We start from the raw sequence: 14,013 nt of genomic DNA, 5'->3' as shown, positions 1-14,013 counted from the left end.
ACAAGATTCTTTGCAAGGAAACGCTGACAGAATGAAGAGATAGGCTGTACCAGGAGATGTAGGAGGGAGGACTGAGCCATTGCCACTGCAGGGGTCAGCTGGGTGCACACAAATGAGGAGAGAGACTCACCTGAAGGACAGGGGCAAGCAGGCATCAGAGAGGTAATGGATTGAAGGGCAGCCTGGGAAGAAGTACATCACAGTTGCTGGAATGGAAAGGGAGAACCAGGTCAAGATGGCACTGGTTTTTAGAAGTAGATCATGTGATGTGTATGCATATGTGTGTGCTGTGTTTTATTATTCATGATTGACAATTCAGAAAAAGATTAAGAATAAATCACAGCTTTTGTCTTCTATCCATTTCAACACAGTCTGGGGTATGTTTAATGTTTTCTTTCAGAATTTCTTGTTGACTGTTATTTTTTTCTTTATTCCTTTTTGGGAACTGATGAATGTGGAAGATGAGTATTTCACTTTCCCCTAAAGAGGAAGTAACTACTAAATTTTTATTCCAAATGACAGTAAAATAAAAGCTTCAGTTTTCTCACTTGTGACTAGAGAACTAAATAAATTTCCTAACTTTAGTCTTGTTTACCTAAATACAGTTCACGTAAATACAGGAAGATAATATTAAAGATTCAATGATTTCACAAAGTGGCAAGCAACTTGAGTCTAGGCTCAGTTAGGACTCTGTTCTGAGAATATAATGTTTCTAGACTTTTTGTTCACATGAAAGGATTTGGTTCCAACTGTCCCTCATATTGAGATGATTAGGGAATGAGAATTTATAGGTGATGCCATGAGCTGCTCCCTCTGGGACTGGGACCAGACAGAGCAAACATGACGATGATGGCCAGTCAGTCAGAATTTAGTCAAATTAATCGCACTTGAAACCTCTCCACTCTCACCAGTCCGATCATCCTGGAGCTGGCTGGGCTGTTTTAACTTCAGTAGTATGCTGTGTGTTTTTCTATCTAAAATAGACCCGTCAGTCTGATTGGATCAAAAACTGACTTTGTTTCTTTTGGGACAACTCCTGGAGCAGTTGCTAAGAAATAAGGGTCAGTAGAACTGCCCCTGAGTGTGGAAGGTGAACCATCTCTCCACAGAGGGGACACTGAGTTCGGGAACTGTTCTGCTAATCCACACAGGTTTACTGGTGTCTGTAAGGGAATAATTGCCAAAAATGAAAAGTGAATGTGTACTTCAATTTGAGCCCAAGGCCATGTGAAAGTGCACAGTGCATACCCGAGGACTCCTGGGGTATATTTAAAGGGATTTTGAACTCCTGTCAAAATCTGCACTTTCCTCCCCTGCACCTACCCCACCCCCCTAAATATTCCTGCCATATACAATTTTTTTGGAGTCATTTCAAACATGGGATAAATTTTAAAAATAAACTCTTCATAGCTTAGTTGTAGGCTCTCTCTTGCTACAAGATAGATTTACTGTGATGCTAATGAAGCTTAATAAGTTCAGGGCACTGTCTTTGCTCAGGTACAGGGTCATGTTTCTGCATCATTTTAATCATAATTGGTGAAGACTACTATCTCTTCTTTGGTTTTCCCTCATATTGGACTTCAGATTTGGGGATCTGACCAAGGAGAAGTTGAGTTGGGGAGACGTTTAATTTGGTTAATGAGAGACATTCACGAGGCTTGAGTCCTTTGAATATGCTTAAATTATTGCTAGATCTTTCTCTGGAGGAATGAATTCCAGGAATTCCACTGTTGCCTATTACTCTTCCTCACCCAGTGTCCTGAAGGAAAAGCACAGAGCAGTAGGCTGTATCAGAGACAGCATGTTCTATGGTGCCTGGCACCAGATGTATAAGCATCGTAGAGATAAAACACGGTGTGAAATGTACAAAATCTGATGCTCTGTACATCAGACATGTCAAAGCATAAGCTGAAGATTCCAGCTTCATGGACACCAAGTCAAAGCAAAAGTTCTGGCATATTGGGAATATATCTGATAATTCAAAGTCTACAATTGTGAACCTACCATTTGATAACGCTTTCCAATATAAGTTTATATGTATCAATAACTTATTCTATCAATCAGTAAGCAAATCATAAAATCATTTTCAAATATCATACCAATCTTAATTAAGATGAGATGATAGATTTTTTATTATTTAATTATCTAGTTAATAAAAAAAGAGTGAATCATATGAACACATTGGGGAATTATTTAAATATCTTGCTGATTTGACATAAATATTGGTGGGGTAAAGGTAACTTTAACAAGGACTTTAATGACAAACTAGCTATTAAGAATTGTCAGTTCCAAGACTACTTCAAATTTACCACTGTACAGAAAAAGGCTGGAAGAACCTAAAATATTTCAATGCAGTTTGAAAAAGTTTAATAGATGTTTTCCTAAATATGACAATAATCCTAAAATCCTACACGACATTCCTAGTAAAGAGCTATAAAGCAAAAAGAAACTTCTATAAACTATCATCATCATCATTTTATTTACTTATTTTTGGTACTGAGGACTGAACACAAGGACAGTCTGTCATTGAACTACATTCCCAGTCCTTTTATTTTTTATTTTGAGACAATCATCATTTTATTTACTTATTTTTGGTACTAGGGATTGAACGCAAGGACACTTTGCCACTGAACTACATCCCTAGCCTTTTTTTTTTTTTTGAGACAAGGTCTTGTTAAACCTCTGAGGGTCTCATTAAGTTGTAAGGCCAGCCTCAAATTTGTCATCCTCCTGTTTCAGTCTCCCAAATCATCAGGATTACAGGCATGCACCACCATATCCAGCTACCATTAATTTTTAAAAATGATCAACAATGCCAGAGGAAAACTATATTTTAATTCACTGTACAGAATATGAAATTACTAAGTTGTTAATAATTGAAGAGATAAATAAGGAATTTGATGATCAAAAAATATGAAACGATTCAAGTATATAAGCTAATATAAATGTTTGGGTATGGATTTTGTGATAATTGTGGCAATTGTCAGCTCTTTACAAATGTGTAACTTGTTATTCTTTTCTGGTTCTAAACACATATTTTTAGTGAGTCTTCAGTGTTGTATTAGAATTTTTATTGAACTCTGTTCAAATCAATGTCACCTAAATACTCATTAAAAAATATGAAGGACTGAAATTTTAAGAATCAGACTTTTTCTAAGTCCAAACTTAAGTAGAAATAGTAGGATAGTTACATTGGCTTCTTCTCAGCATAATCTCTGCAATACAAAACGAGGCCAGCCAGGTCACAGGTACTTGTTCTAAATCACTGGTTTCTCCATTTCTCTTTGACTTGCTGAGTTTTAGGAGGTAAGTTGATCTGTTCATACAATGAAATATTATTTACTAAACAGTGGAAAGAAGCCAAGAACATCTGTGTCCAAGGAGCCTGCAGACCTACCTGGAAAAGAAAATATGACTTCTGAAATAAAGGAAGTGAGAGATACACATGTTAAGAGAGAAGCAGAGTTACACAGGAATCTCGAGGAGAGGAACATGACTGCCAACAATCAAGAGACTCTCCAGAGGTTGACAGGCTTGACTCATTCATCTTCCATCTTGTTACACAAATTATTTAAGGGCACACCAGCACCCGTCAATATAACAATCTCTGACCAGGGGGCCATGGAAGGCACCTGTTGACACACAAAAAGAATATGGGTGCTGTCAGAAATAACCTGGCCAAGCCTATATTACACAATGCCTTTAAAGGGATTTAAGCTCTCCAGACTTATATTTCATTTTGATTTTCTTGCTTATCTGTACCTACAGTTTTATGTAATAGGGCAGACTGCCACAAAGATTACCAAGTAGTCTGAGGCAGATGTTTTTAGAAAAACAAAATACAGAGTTTGTTTGAATTTGTCAGTTTTAAGGCATGGAATAATTTTTTAAAAAATGAAATTATGGCAAAACTATTCATCACATAACCTGATGTTCCTGAACTTCAGCTGATTAAAGCCTCAGGGAATTCCTGTGTTTCCAGATATCTCTGATCTTGGAACTACCACTCCTTTCACAAGCCAGTCCCTTGAGAGGCTAGAAAAACAAAACAGGGAATTGGGGGTTGAGGATGCCGACCTCATCACTGACTTGCCTGTACACACTGATTTAAGTTGGAACACTGTGCCCAACCTGAGCCTAACCATGCTCACAGGGGATGGGGTCAGGCTTGTTCAGGTCTGGAGGGCTGGCAAGCGAGTGCCTGGGCTATTTTAAAGAGTGCTATGGAGTCTTCAGGGAAAACTGATCATGCTAAAGGAGAGAAAGCCTCAAGGGTGGGGCCCAATCCTCAGACTTAAGGATTTTGAAGGCAGTGTAGTGTCTACTGCTTGGGTCACCCTCCCAAGGGTGAAGGAGTGGTAATAAAGAGCAGGTGAACCTAGGAGGCATTTTACATAAAACTAGGAGAGACAGGAAAGCTGAAGAGAATATAGCTTCGTGGCAAATGTAATCAGAGCATCACTTTTGGAGGGTGAGATCGAAGCCTGCCATAGCACAGGACCAAACCACCTTGTCAGGACCTCAGATTGGCACAGGGAAGCAGGAGAGCCCCCAGGGTACCCTAGACTTCACACTGAAGGCACAAACCACAGAGGGGTCAATAGATTTGTCTACTTAAAATTTAGAAAACTTGTATTTAAAAAATCAAACCCAGAAATAAGATGAAAAGTGAAAACTTGAGAACAATGTCTATATCATGTGATCAGCCAAAGATTATGTCATTTTTACATACAAAGCTATGGTAAATCAATAAGGAGATAATTATTACTACCACCACCCAAAAAGGGAAAGAGCACAACCACATAGTTCATCAGAGAAAAAATATAATTGTCCAATATACATTTTTTTTTCAATTAGGCAGCCACCCTAGAAATCAAAGAAGTGCAGCTATCTTACATTACAAGGCTTCAGTTTTAGAATATACTTTATGGTAGTTTTACCAATGTGCATTTGAACCATCTATCAGTGTATATTTGAGCTTTTGGGATGAGACTGGATTAAAACTCCAGTCACCTACCTAGTGACTGGGGATATTGGATAAATTATTTAACATCTATAGACCTCATAAACAGAGATATGAAAAATTGTGGTATATATGTGTAATAAGAATTGTAATGCAAAAAAATGAGTACATGTATAAAGACATGAATTGGTGTGAACATACTTTATACAAAGATATGAAAAATTGTGCTCTATATGTGTAATAAGAATTGTAATACATTCCGCTGTTGTGTATTTAAAAAATAAAATCAATAAAAAAATGAGAAAATTGAAAAAAAAAATCTACAGACCTCAGTATTTTCCCTGGTAAAATAGAGATAACAGTACCTATATCGCATGTTGTGATACATGTATACATTGTATAATATTTAAATCAGGTTAAACATTTATTTCCTCAAGCATTTATCACTTCTTTATGGTAAAAACATTCAAAATCCTTTCTCTTAGCAAGATACATTGTCAATAAACCTAATATCTAATATATTCATGTTTGAGTATGATTATATACAGAGAGTTTTGTGTTAAAGTGATTCAAATAAAAGACAAAAATATTTGGTCAAGTTTGTTAGCCTTCTATTAGTATAATAAAATACCTGAGATAATCCACTTTGAAAAACACATATTCTGGATCACAGTTGTGGAGGTTCCAGTCCATAATCAGTCAGCTGGCGCAGTTGCTTTCTGGTGTCAAGGCAGTGCACGTGGCAGGGTGCGAGTGGCAGAGGAAGCTCATTCACCTCATGGCTGGTAAGGGAAAGGAAAAGAGGGAGGGGCTGGGGTATCAACATCTCCTTCAAGAGTATGTCCCTAGTGGCCTAATTTCCTCCCACTATGCCCCACTTTTAAAGTCTCTTGCATAGCACCATGGACTGGGGACTAAGGCTTTAAACTTGGGATCTTGGGGGACATTTAAGATCGAAACTATAGTGGCAAGTAATTATGTTAATACATTTAAGATGGTATTGATTACCATGAAACATTTACTACACATTTACAAATATACTTCTCAATGTAAAAACTCTAACAAGTAATTGTAGCAACAAAAGTCACCCTAAACTCCCAAACAAGAGAAAGGAAGCCTTTTGAATTTATATTGGTGGTCACTTTCTCATAGAACAGTGAGTGCAGTCATAGATTGTATTTAAAAATGAAAAACAATGGAGAAAGAATTTGAAAGAGATAGAAATCACTGCATTTATGCACACTGTAGCTTTTAGGCATCAAACAATATGCTTTCAGTTTTATACCACAGAAAATAAAGAGAGAAAAATAAAAAAGAGAAGGGAAAGAATTGCAGGAATAAATGGAGAAAAAAATTTCCAAGGGACAGAGAAACCAGAGAGAGAAAAACTGAATTTAAAAAGGAGATTGAAGGACACATGCACATTGGACATGACCCTGTGCCCCCGAAAAGAAGAAAGAGAAAGGAGGACAGAGATGAGCACATGGTATACTCACAGTACAAAAATATCCATGGAAACCAAATATTTAAAGAGAGAGAGAAAGAGAGAGAGAGAGAGAGAGAGAGAGAGAGAGAGAGAGAAACACATTTGCAAGAAGAAAGACACCTCTCTGTGACCTTTCTGAACAGAGCTGTTAAAGATGATCAGAAGTATTATACTTTTGCAGCTATTGACATACACAGAACCACAGCATCTCTGTACTGGTCACCACATGCTGGGTGAAGTTCATCCACAGGCTAGCTGTCCACACCTATGCTCCACAATTAAAAACAGTACAACTCTGTTGTCTCCTACAAAATGATGCTAGAAATAATAAATAATGCAGTTTTTTGACACTTCACATATAGAGAAACCATAAACCACTTTTTCCTTTGTGCTGACAGAAAGGCATTCTAAAACTGGCACGGGGATATTTTAGTCTAAATAAGTCTTATAATTGTAATTCTCACTTGAAATATGCAGTCACTTTAATCTTCTACATACAAAAACCTTAATTTTAATTGTAACAGAGTGTGAATCCTTTTATAACCTGGATTTTTGAAAGGTGTCACTCTTTAGATTTTGAAAACCTAATATATCATCATATATATTAGGTTTTCAAAAATATTTTAAAAAATTTTATACAATACTAGAAAACTTATCCTCTTCCACCTCTAGTCTAACAGAGCAATCAGCCAATAGTTCTGCTATAGTAGTTCTTTTATGTATAAAATAATCACATTCAAGTCTTCCCATGGCATAGTAAACTTTATAATTTCCTTCAAAAATCAATATAGAGAAATCACTTATAGAGCCCTTTGATTATAAATCAACTCCAAGACATTGTTTGGTAATGAGATGCTTTATTAAACTTGATACATTTACTATATAAGAACTCTGTGAAAAAAAATGGGGTATCAAATTATTTTGACTGTGGATCTCTGTATTATGAAGTCTGTTCCCACACTATATCATCTCGCTATGTCATGTGATTATAGGCATACAGATGGCTAAGGGCAGTAGTAGCCTTTCCCTGCAAGAATACACAAATCTTGTCTTCCAGCTGACTTGCATGGTATTCCAAGTCCTCCAGAATAATGAGAAGCCCCATCCCCATCTCCATTCAGTGTCCTGTCCAGGGGTGAGCTTTACATAGCACCTGGGCCAGCTCCACATCTATGCTGAACATGCGGTACACATAGGGTAGGCCTTGGGAGGCATCTTCCTCTCAGCCACACAACTCTGAGTGGACTATTCTGAAACTCCTTGGAGAGCTGAAACTTCTGGAAAAAAGAAAGAGAGGGAAAGTAAGGTCTCACTGATGACACAAAAACAAAAAATAACTAAGAAGTCAGAAAATGACTACTTATGCAAAATGCTCTTTGGTATAACCCAAATTTAACAGTGTTGCTATTCCTGATTTATCACTTGTTAAGGCCACCCATTCTCTTACCAGGCACAGGAGTCTCTGCAATGAGGTGCCTGTGGTTGGTAAACAGCTCCGTGGAGTTTTGTTCTACTGATCTCTCCTCTAGGTCTGATTCTGGAATTGGAGTACAGCCACCTAGGTAAAAAACACAAATGATATTTTAAGCAATGTGTAAGAAAATCTGCCTCTCCACACAGCGACCAGAGCTTAGGAACGCACCAAGCATAAAGGTAATAAATGATGTGACAACAATCTTGAGGGATGGAGCAAAAAGAATTATCTTCAATGTTACTCTGGTGAAAATACTGGGAGTGAGTTATTGCCCCCAAAGACATGTTACAGTGCTTATGACTTGGCAACAGTAGCAACAGTGTTGTCTTCAAATGTACCCTTTTTTTTTTGAAGTCAGAGAAGACAAAACATATAGCATATGTGATATCCATAGTATAACAGTCTCTCAGCAGGAAGTCCCTTTAATACCAGAGCATAGGAAACTATGAATGCACATGGACCAGAGAAGGGATCCTCCTTGGGCCAGGGAAAGTTGCAGGTATCCCAAGACAGTGATTTCTGTGGAATTTGACTCTCTCCCTGAATCCCAACACCTCACAGCACAGACGCCAACACTTCACAACTCAACAGCAAAGCTGTGAACTGCATGTGGGAGACTTTGATTCTAAGGTGACTTGAGGATGAGCTGGCATCATGGAGCTTTTTAAAGATTGGATATAAGTCATCTGACTTTATCCACCAAAATCTTGTATGGGAAACTCAGAATCATGTGAGAATCTCCCTACGATGTCTGCAACTTGATCTGACTAACGTGCCCTCATTTCCTGGAAGTGAGCTAACACTTCACCCTACCCGTTTCACTCCAAAGCCATTCTTCTTGTTAATGAAGTGTGATTTCTTTTTCATAGGCTACTCACACACTGAGTCCAAAGCCTCAAAGCTCAGGTTGGGTTTTATGCTTGAGAAGGTTTATGAAGCTCATGACATTCTGAGGAAAGACAGGGTGTCGGCAGCACTGATTGGAAAACCACATCACTCAGAGGAGAGGGAAGTGGCAAGATCCTGGGTCTGAAGGAAAATACATCTTACCACCCAGCCCTCTGCATTGCCTCTGAAAAAGAAACTGATGTCGAGAGAAACTAAAGAGAAAGGTGTTGCCACACTCATAAAGTGAGAATCAGTGGTAGCCCTAGAGGTGCCCAAATAGGAAACATTGGAATCACCCATCAACATAATAGCTCTCACCTAGATCTGTCTGCAAATGACAAGACCTTTCCTGGAAGGAGAATCAGGGTAATTTTTTAATCTCTTTTGCAATGGTAAGTCTTTAGTCAGGGCACAAGAACTATTGCTATTAAGCAGTTGCTAAGTGCTTGAGACCCTGCCTACATATGTTATACCGTGGCACAAATAGTATTCTGCCAAGGTCACATAATTCTGTAGTGCTGAGAAGCCCAAGAAAGAGCCCCTTTCTTTTTCTCCTTTACACTCAGCCAACTGAGTGAAAAGGAAAGGGGGTGAGATTGGAAAAAGGGGCTGGGGGCACCTGTAAGGTAATGACAGGGAGGAGAGGAAAGAAGGAATGTGCTTCCTGATGAACAGAGCCCTAATCCCAAGAGAAAAAGGAAGAAGAAGGACCTGTTTCTCATTTCAGACTCACCAATCAGATCAAGTCACTTCTCCTAGGGACAGAGGGAGGCCAGGCATGCCATTGTCATGCAGCTACCTTCACACACAAGTAATCTTCAGGAGTGAAATGGGAAGGAGTGCACAGAGCAGTTAGCAATGTCCACCTCTGACTCGAGCTGACTCAATACTGGGGCAAAACAAAAGTATGAAAACTTAAAGAGCAACTCCTAGTTCTTTATCACAGCGGGCACAAAAAGAAAAGTCAGTTGCTGTAGACAGAGAATGGGTGGCCTTAACAACTAATGTAAATTCCTCTTCACTGTCCTGAGTACAGAGGGATGACAAGCTGCCCTGCTGGATGCTCTCTACTCTGCAGATGCTGTATTGGGACCCAACTGTTGCACCTTCTCAGATTCCTTTAGCACATCCCACTTCAGCCAATGCCCACTGCAGGGCCCACCAGTCACCTCCCCTAACAATGAGACCCCCTTTCTTTGAATGCCTCAGGCAGGTGGACTGCCCATCATAGATCAAGAATCCCTGCCATTTCTAGCATGACAGGAACAATGTGGTGTGAGCTCTGGCCTCCTGGCCAATGGGAAATTGGAGAACAGAAGATGCTGCACAGACAGATTGCCTCCTGCCTCTCTCTCCAGGACTTCAGCTCTTTGCAGATCTCCAGGAAGGTGCTGTGTGCTGAGTGGGTATACCTGCTCAGTCTCTTCCTGGCTCTCTGGGAGAAGTGGTCATCTGTGAGCTTGCACCACTTGGCATGACCTCACATATTTCCTTGTTCACTTTCCTTTGTGCTTCACAAATAAATTGACATCACTTTAATCCTTGCCTCAGGCCCTGCTTTCTTGTTCAAAAAGAAAAAAATTCTTTAAAAATTCTTAAAGCCAGGCCTTCAAGATTAAATTTGGAAGCTAGACTGGCCACTCATTATTCTGCAAGAATAAGCTGGCTCCACAGCTGGTGCTGAACAGGATGGCAACCACCTCTAGTTGTAAACAAAGCTTTCATCCATGGTTAACTGGGATGATGTGCACGCAGGGGTCAAGACATTGGGAGATCAAATTATAGTGGCATGGAAATATTTATAATTATAAAGACTTCAGAGTAGTGTGACTGTTCCTGATGACCAGATACCTTGCAAACAGAAAATGCAGGCTCACTGCAGCTAAAAGGCAACAGAAAGCAAATTCAGAAAGTCAGAAGGTTTCTTGGGCCTTGCTAGTGTGAGATCATCACACCAGTAGCAGAGGGATCACCTGGAAACACGTTAGAAATGAAGAATTTCAGGCCTCACTCCACACATTCTGGATTCAAATCTGCTGAAAAGGAGTGATGAGTATATCCAATGAGATTTTTTGCTAAGAAAAAGAAAATGTGTGAGTGTGTGTGTGTGTAAAAAGAAATATATATATGTATATATTTGCTAAAAATTTAAGAGTAAGTGATTAAAGAATAGAAATAAAACATAAAACTTCCAAACTAACAGAGACCCTCTGAAGCCAATCTGTGGAAGCATAGCTTGGGTCCCACGGACACCAGATGAAGTGCCCTTGGCTTGAAGCCCACCCCATAAAAGGAAAAGGGGAAGGAAACCCTCAGCTGGATGAGATCATCAAAACACAAATGGTGTGTGGACACACAGGAGGAGCCAACCGGCAGGTACGGCCAGGATCTGGGACCTTCATGACCTGGAAATAAGGCAAGGGGCCTCCAGGAGGGCAAGGGGCTCAGAGTCTTGGGGTCCTACTGTGTGCTGGGCACTCTGCTGTGCATTTGTAACGTTGATTCAATCGATCCTCAGACAACCCTGCCAGAACAGACTCCCTGCCCTCATTTTATAACTGCAAACATATTGATAGTAATTTGCTTTTCTTCTCTTGTCCTTCCACCATCATCTCTTCCCCTCAAGTTTCCCCAGGCCCCTTTGTGCTTTCTTGCCTCAGGGCAGTTTGGAATGGGACTGGGTAAAGAGTAGCCTGGAAATACAGATGGTCCCAAGTTGTGATGATTCAACTTTATGATGGTGCAAAAGTAATTCTGTAGAAACTATACTTGGAATTTTGAGTTTGGACCTTTTCTCAGGCTGGTGCCATACAGGCAAATCCCTCCACTCAATGCTGGGCATGGCAATGAGTCGCTGTTCCCAGTCAGTCCCACAGTAGTCAGGAGAAATAATGGACCTGAGATAGTGCACATGCTGCTCAGCTGTGAGGTGAGGTGGGTTGGACAGATTAAGTGCATTTTCCATTGATATTTTCAATTTACAATGGGCTTGCTAGGATATAACCCCATCGTAGGTCATCTGTTTCTTTACTCTCTGGCCTTGATTTTCTGCATCCTGGTCTCACTGAAGAGATGAACTGTGGTAATCTGGTAGGGGTAGAAGGGGCAGAGCTCAAAGGGTGAGAGGTGGCTGGGACCTCAGCTGGCAGCAGTTCAGGTCTCCAAGCTGATGAGTCATGGAGGATGGAGGCATGGGACACTGGAAGGGCTGAGCCTCAGGAACCCCATCCTCAGCCACAGAAAGCCTTGAGTTGAAGATTGTCGAGGGTTTCGGCAAAAACATTGTTGGCAGTTACTGTGACCTCACTTTATGAGCCCAAAATATAAGACTGCCTGGACAGCGATGGGGTGGGGCAGGTGGGCACTAATAATTGAGACCGAATTTTCCACATTCTTGCTATTAAAGAAAATATAATTTTGACATTTCTTGCATCTCTGACTTGAACTGCAGACCATCAGCCTTCTTGAAAGTTTCAACATATTAAATGAATTTGAGAGATTATGTTACCTGCCAAAGGTCACACAGCAAATCTATATAAAACTGCAGCTTGGCTCTCTGTACTCTTAACAATACATCTCAAAAGGACCAACTTTTCAAGTTTCCTATCTATCAAAACCAGTACTTCTGTAAAATATAGTTAATAATGAATCACAGGAATTACCAGAAAAATGAAATAATAACGTATCACCTGTCATCTTTTAGTATTCCATTCAATAGTCATAACAGCCCCCTTATCAATCATTACAAAAGTTTCTAAATATTCTCAGTTCCACGTAACAAATGTTTGCAGCCAGAGGCCAGTCTTTGGGTAAGTGGCACATAATTATAAGATATGGTCTACTTTCATTAATATGATATGTGTACCTGAGATTTAAAAATAATGATACATCAAACTTTTAATTATCTAAGGTTCAAATAGCTAGTAAACTCCTGGCAACAAAAGGGGCTCCTTAGATTTATCCACATCTCTTCTACTCAAGTATCTAGAGCAGTCTGGTTTCGCTGTCCCCACCACCACAGGATGCCTAGGCTCCCCCTTCACAGTACTGCTGCAACTGTTACAGAGCTGGGGCCTTCTGTGAAGCTGAGGCAGTGTGGACACCCCTTCCTCCAAACCCTTATTCTTAGAATCAGGCCAAAAGATTTCAGACATATTGCTTAGAGTAACAGACATCAATTTATTAAAAGGGATAGGAAAGTGGAAAGGGAACACTCTCAAGGGAGAAAGTGTGTCATCATAGAAAAGAGAGGGATGGCACACCTCTCCTTCCCTCCAGTTTTATTGAGATCCCAGAGTTTCCAGAGAGTTCCGCCCAGGTCTTGACTGTTGACTGACACCAGACCTTCAAATCCCCACTGCCATGACAACTCTTGGTTACTTAGGCCCATGCTGACTAGTTCTAACTGGAACCTGATCTTACAGATTTTATGGTTGGGGGAATTATCCATATCTCCCTGAGTTCTAGGATCTGGTCTATTCAAGGGTCACAAAAGACCCTGAAGGGGTAACATGTTCTTTTTATCAGTATTTGGGGCCTGCAGTTCTCCTGCAGATAATAGGAGTAAGTAAGAACTGTGACATATTCTGTCCACTTAAGTAAGGCAGGGCTGCAGATAAACTGCTTTTTAAAAGAGAAAGTGTGTTTTAGTATCACAATTAGAATATTGACATTGAAATACCTCATTTACCTTATTCTGATATCTTCTGTTTCACTTAAACATGTGCATGTGTTGAGTGTATACTATTTTTAAGACTAGAAGTATACACAGGAAGTCCGGTGATTTGTTAGGTTTCTTTTAGGATCCAAAAAGATGTGTACTTCCTGGGGATCTATTGAAATGCATAAAATTAAAGGCAATAAAATACCTTAGTGATATTAGTAGACTGTTTAAATAAGAACATCCTGAAGTAAAACTCTCTGAAGAACTCAACTTCTTTTCCTTTAGAGAGAGGAAAATAGGATCCCCCTTACTCCTTTACCATGGATTGAAACAGTATATTGTTAGGGAGAGTGGAAACAGAATTCCACAGCCAATGGGGAACATTACTCTATGACTCCCTGATTCAACTCAGTTCATAAAAGCTCATCAGTATTTCTCTTTTTCTTTTCCTTACGAACAGATTAGGAAGAAATTAAAACTTTTAAGAGTATTAAAAAAGAATCTTTAGTTTTCTGATTTTTAAGTGTTGTAGGCTTTCT

The 14,013-nt window shown here is 39.6% G+C and overlaps 1 protein-coding gene across 7 annotated transcripts in view; it reads right to left on the bottom strand.

The window, feature by feature from the left end:
* Positions 1-6,978: 6,978 nt before the first annotated feature.
* Bbs9 (Bardet-Biedl syndrome 9) overlaps positions 6,979-14,013 on the bottom strand; it is a 498,145-nt gene continuing 491,110 nt past the window's right edge. For 2 of the 7 annotated variants that reach the window (XM_058584439.1, XM_058584442.1), the window contains 2 exons: positions 7,897-8,007; positions 6,983-7,726 (listed from right to left, as the gene is read on the bottom strand). In XM_058584439.1, coding sequence (XP_058440422.1) covers positions 7,695-7,726; positions 7,897-8,007 — 143 coding nt within the window. In that variant the 3' untranslated portion in view covers positions 6,983-7,694. Of the gene's footprint in view, positions 7,727-7,896; positions 8,008-14,013 lie in introns of all 7 variants that reach the window. The other 5 variants (XM_058584440.1, XM_058584441.1, XM_058584438.1 and 2 more) reach the window with 4 other exon arrangements.

This window comes from Marmota monax, unplaced genomic scaffold, assembly GCF_021218885.2.
Source record: "Marmota monax isolate L192 unplaced genomic scaffold, Marmota_monax_Labrador192_F-V1.1 WCK01_AAM20220418_F8-fsc00107, whole genome shotgun sequence".
In the NCBI taxonomy this organism is placed as follows: Eukaryota; Metazoa; Chordata; class Mammalia; order Rodentia; family Sciuridae; genus Marmota; species Marmota monax.
The sequence above is the reverse complement of the archived record's forward strand: the minus strand, read 5'-3'. Positions and strand labels throughout refer to the sequence as shown.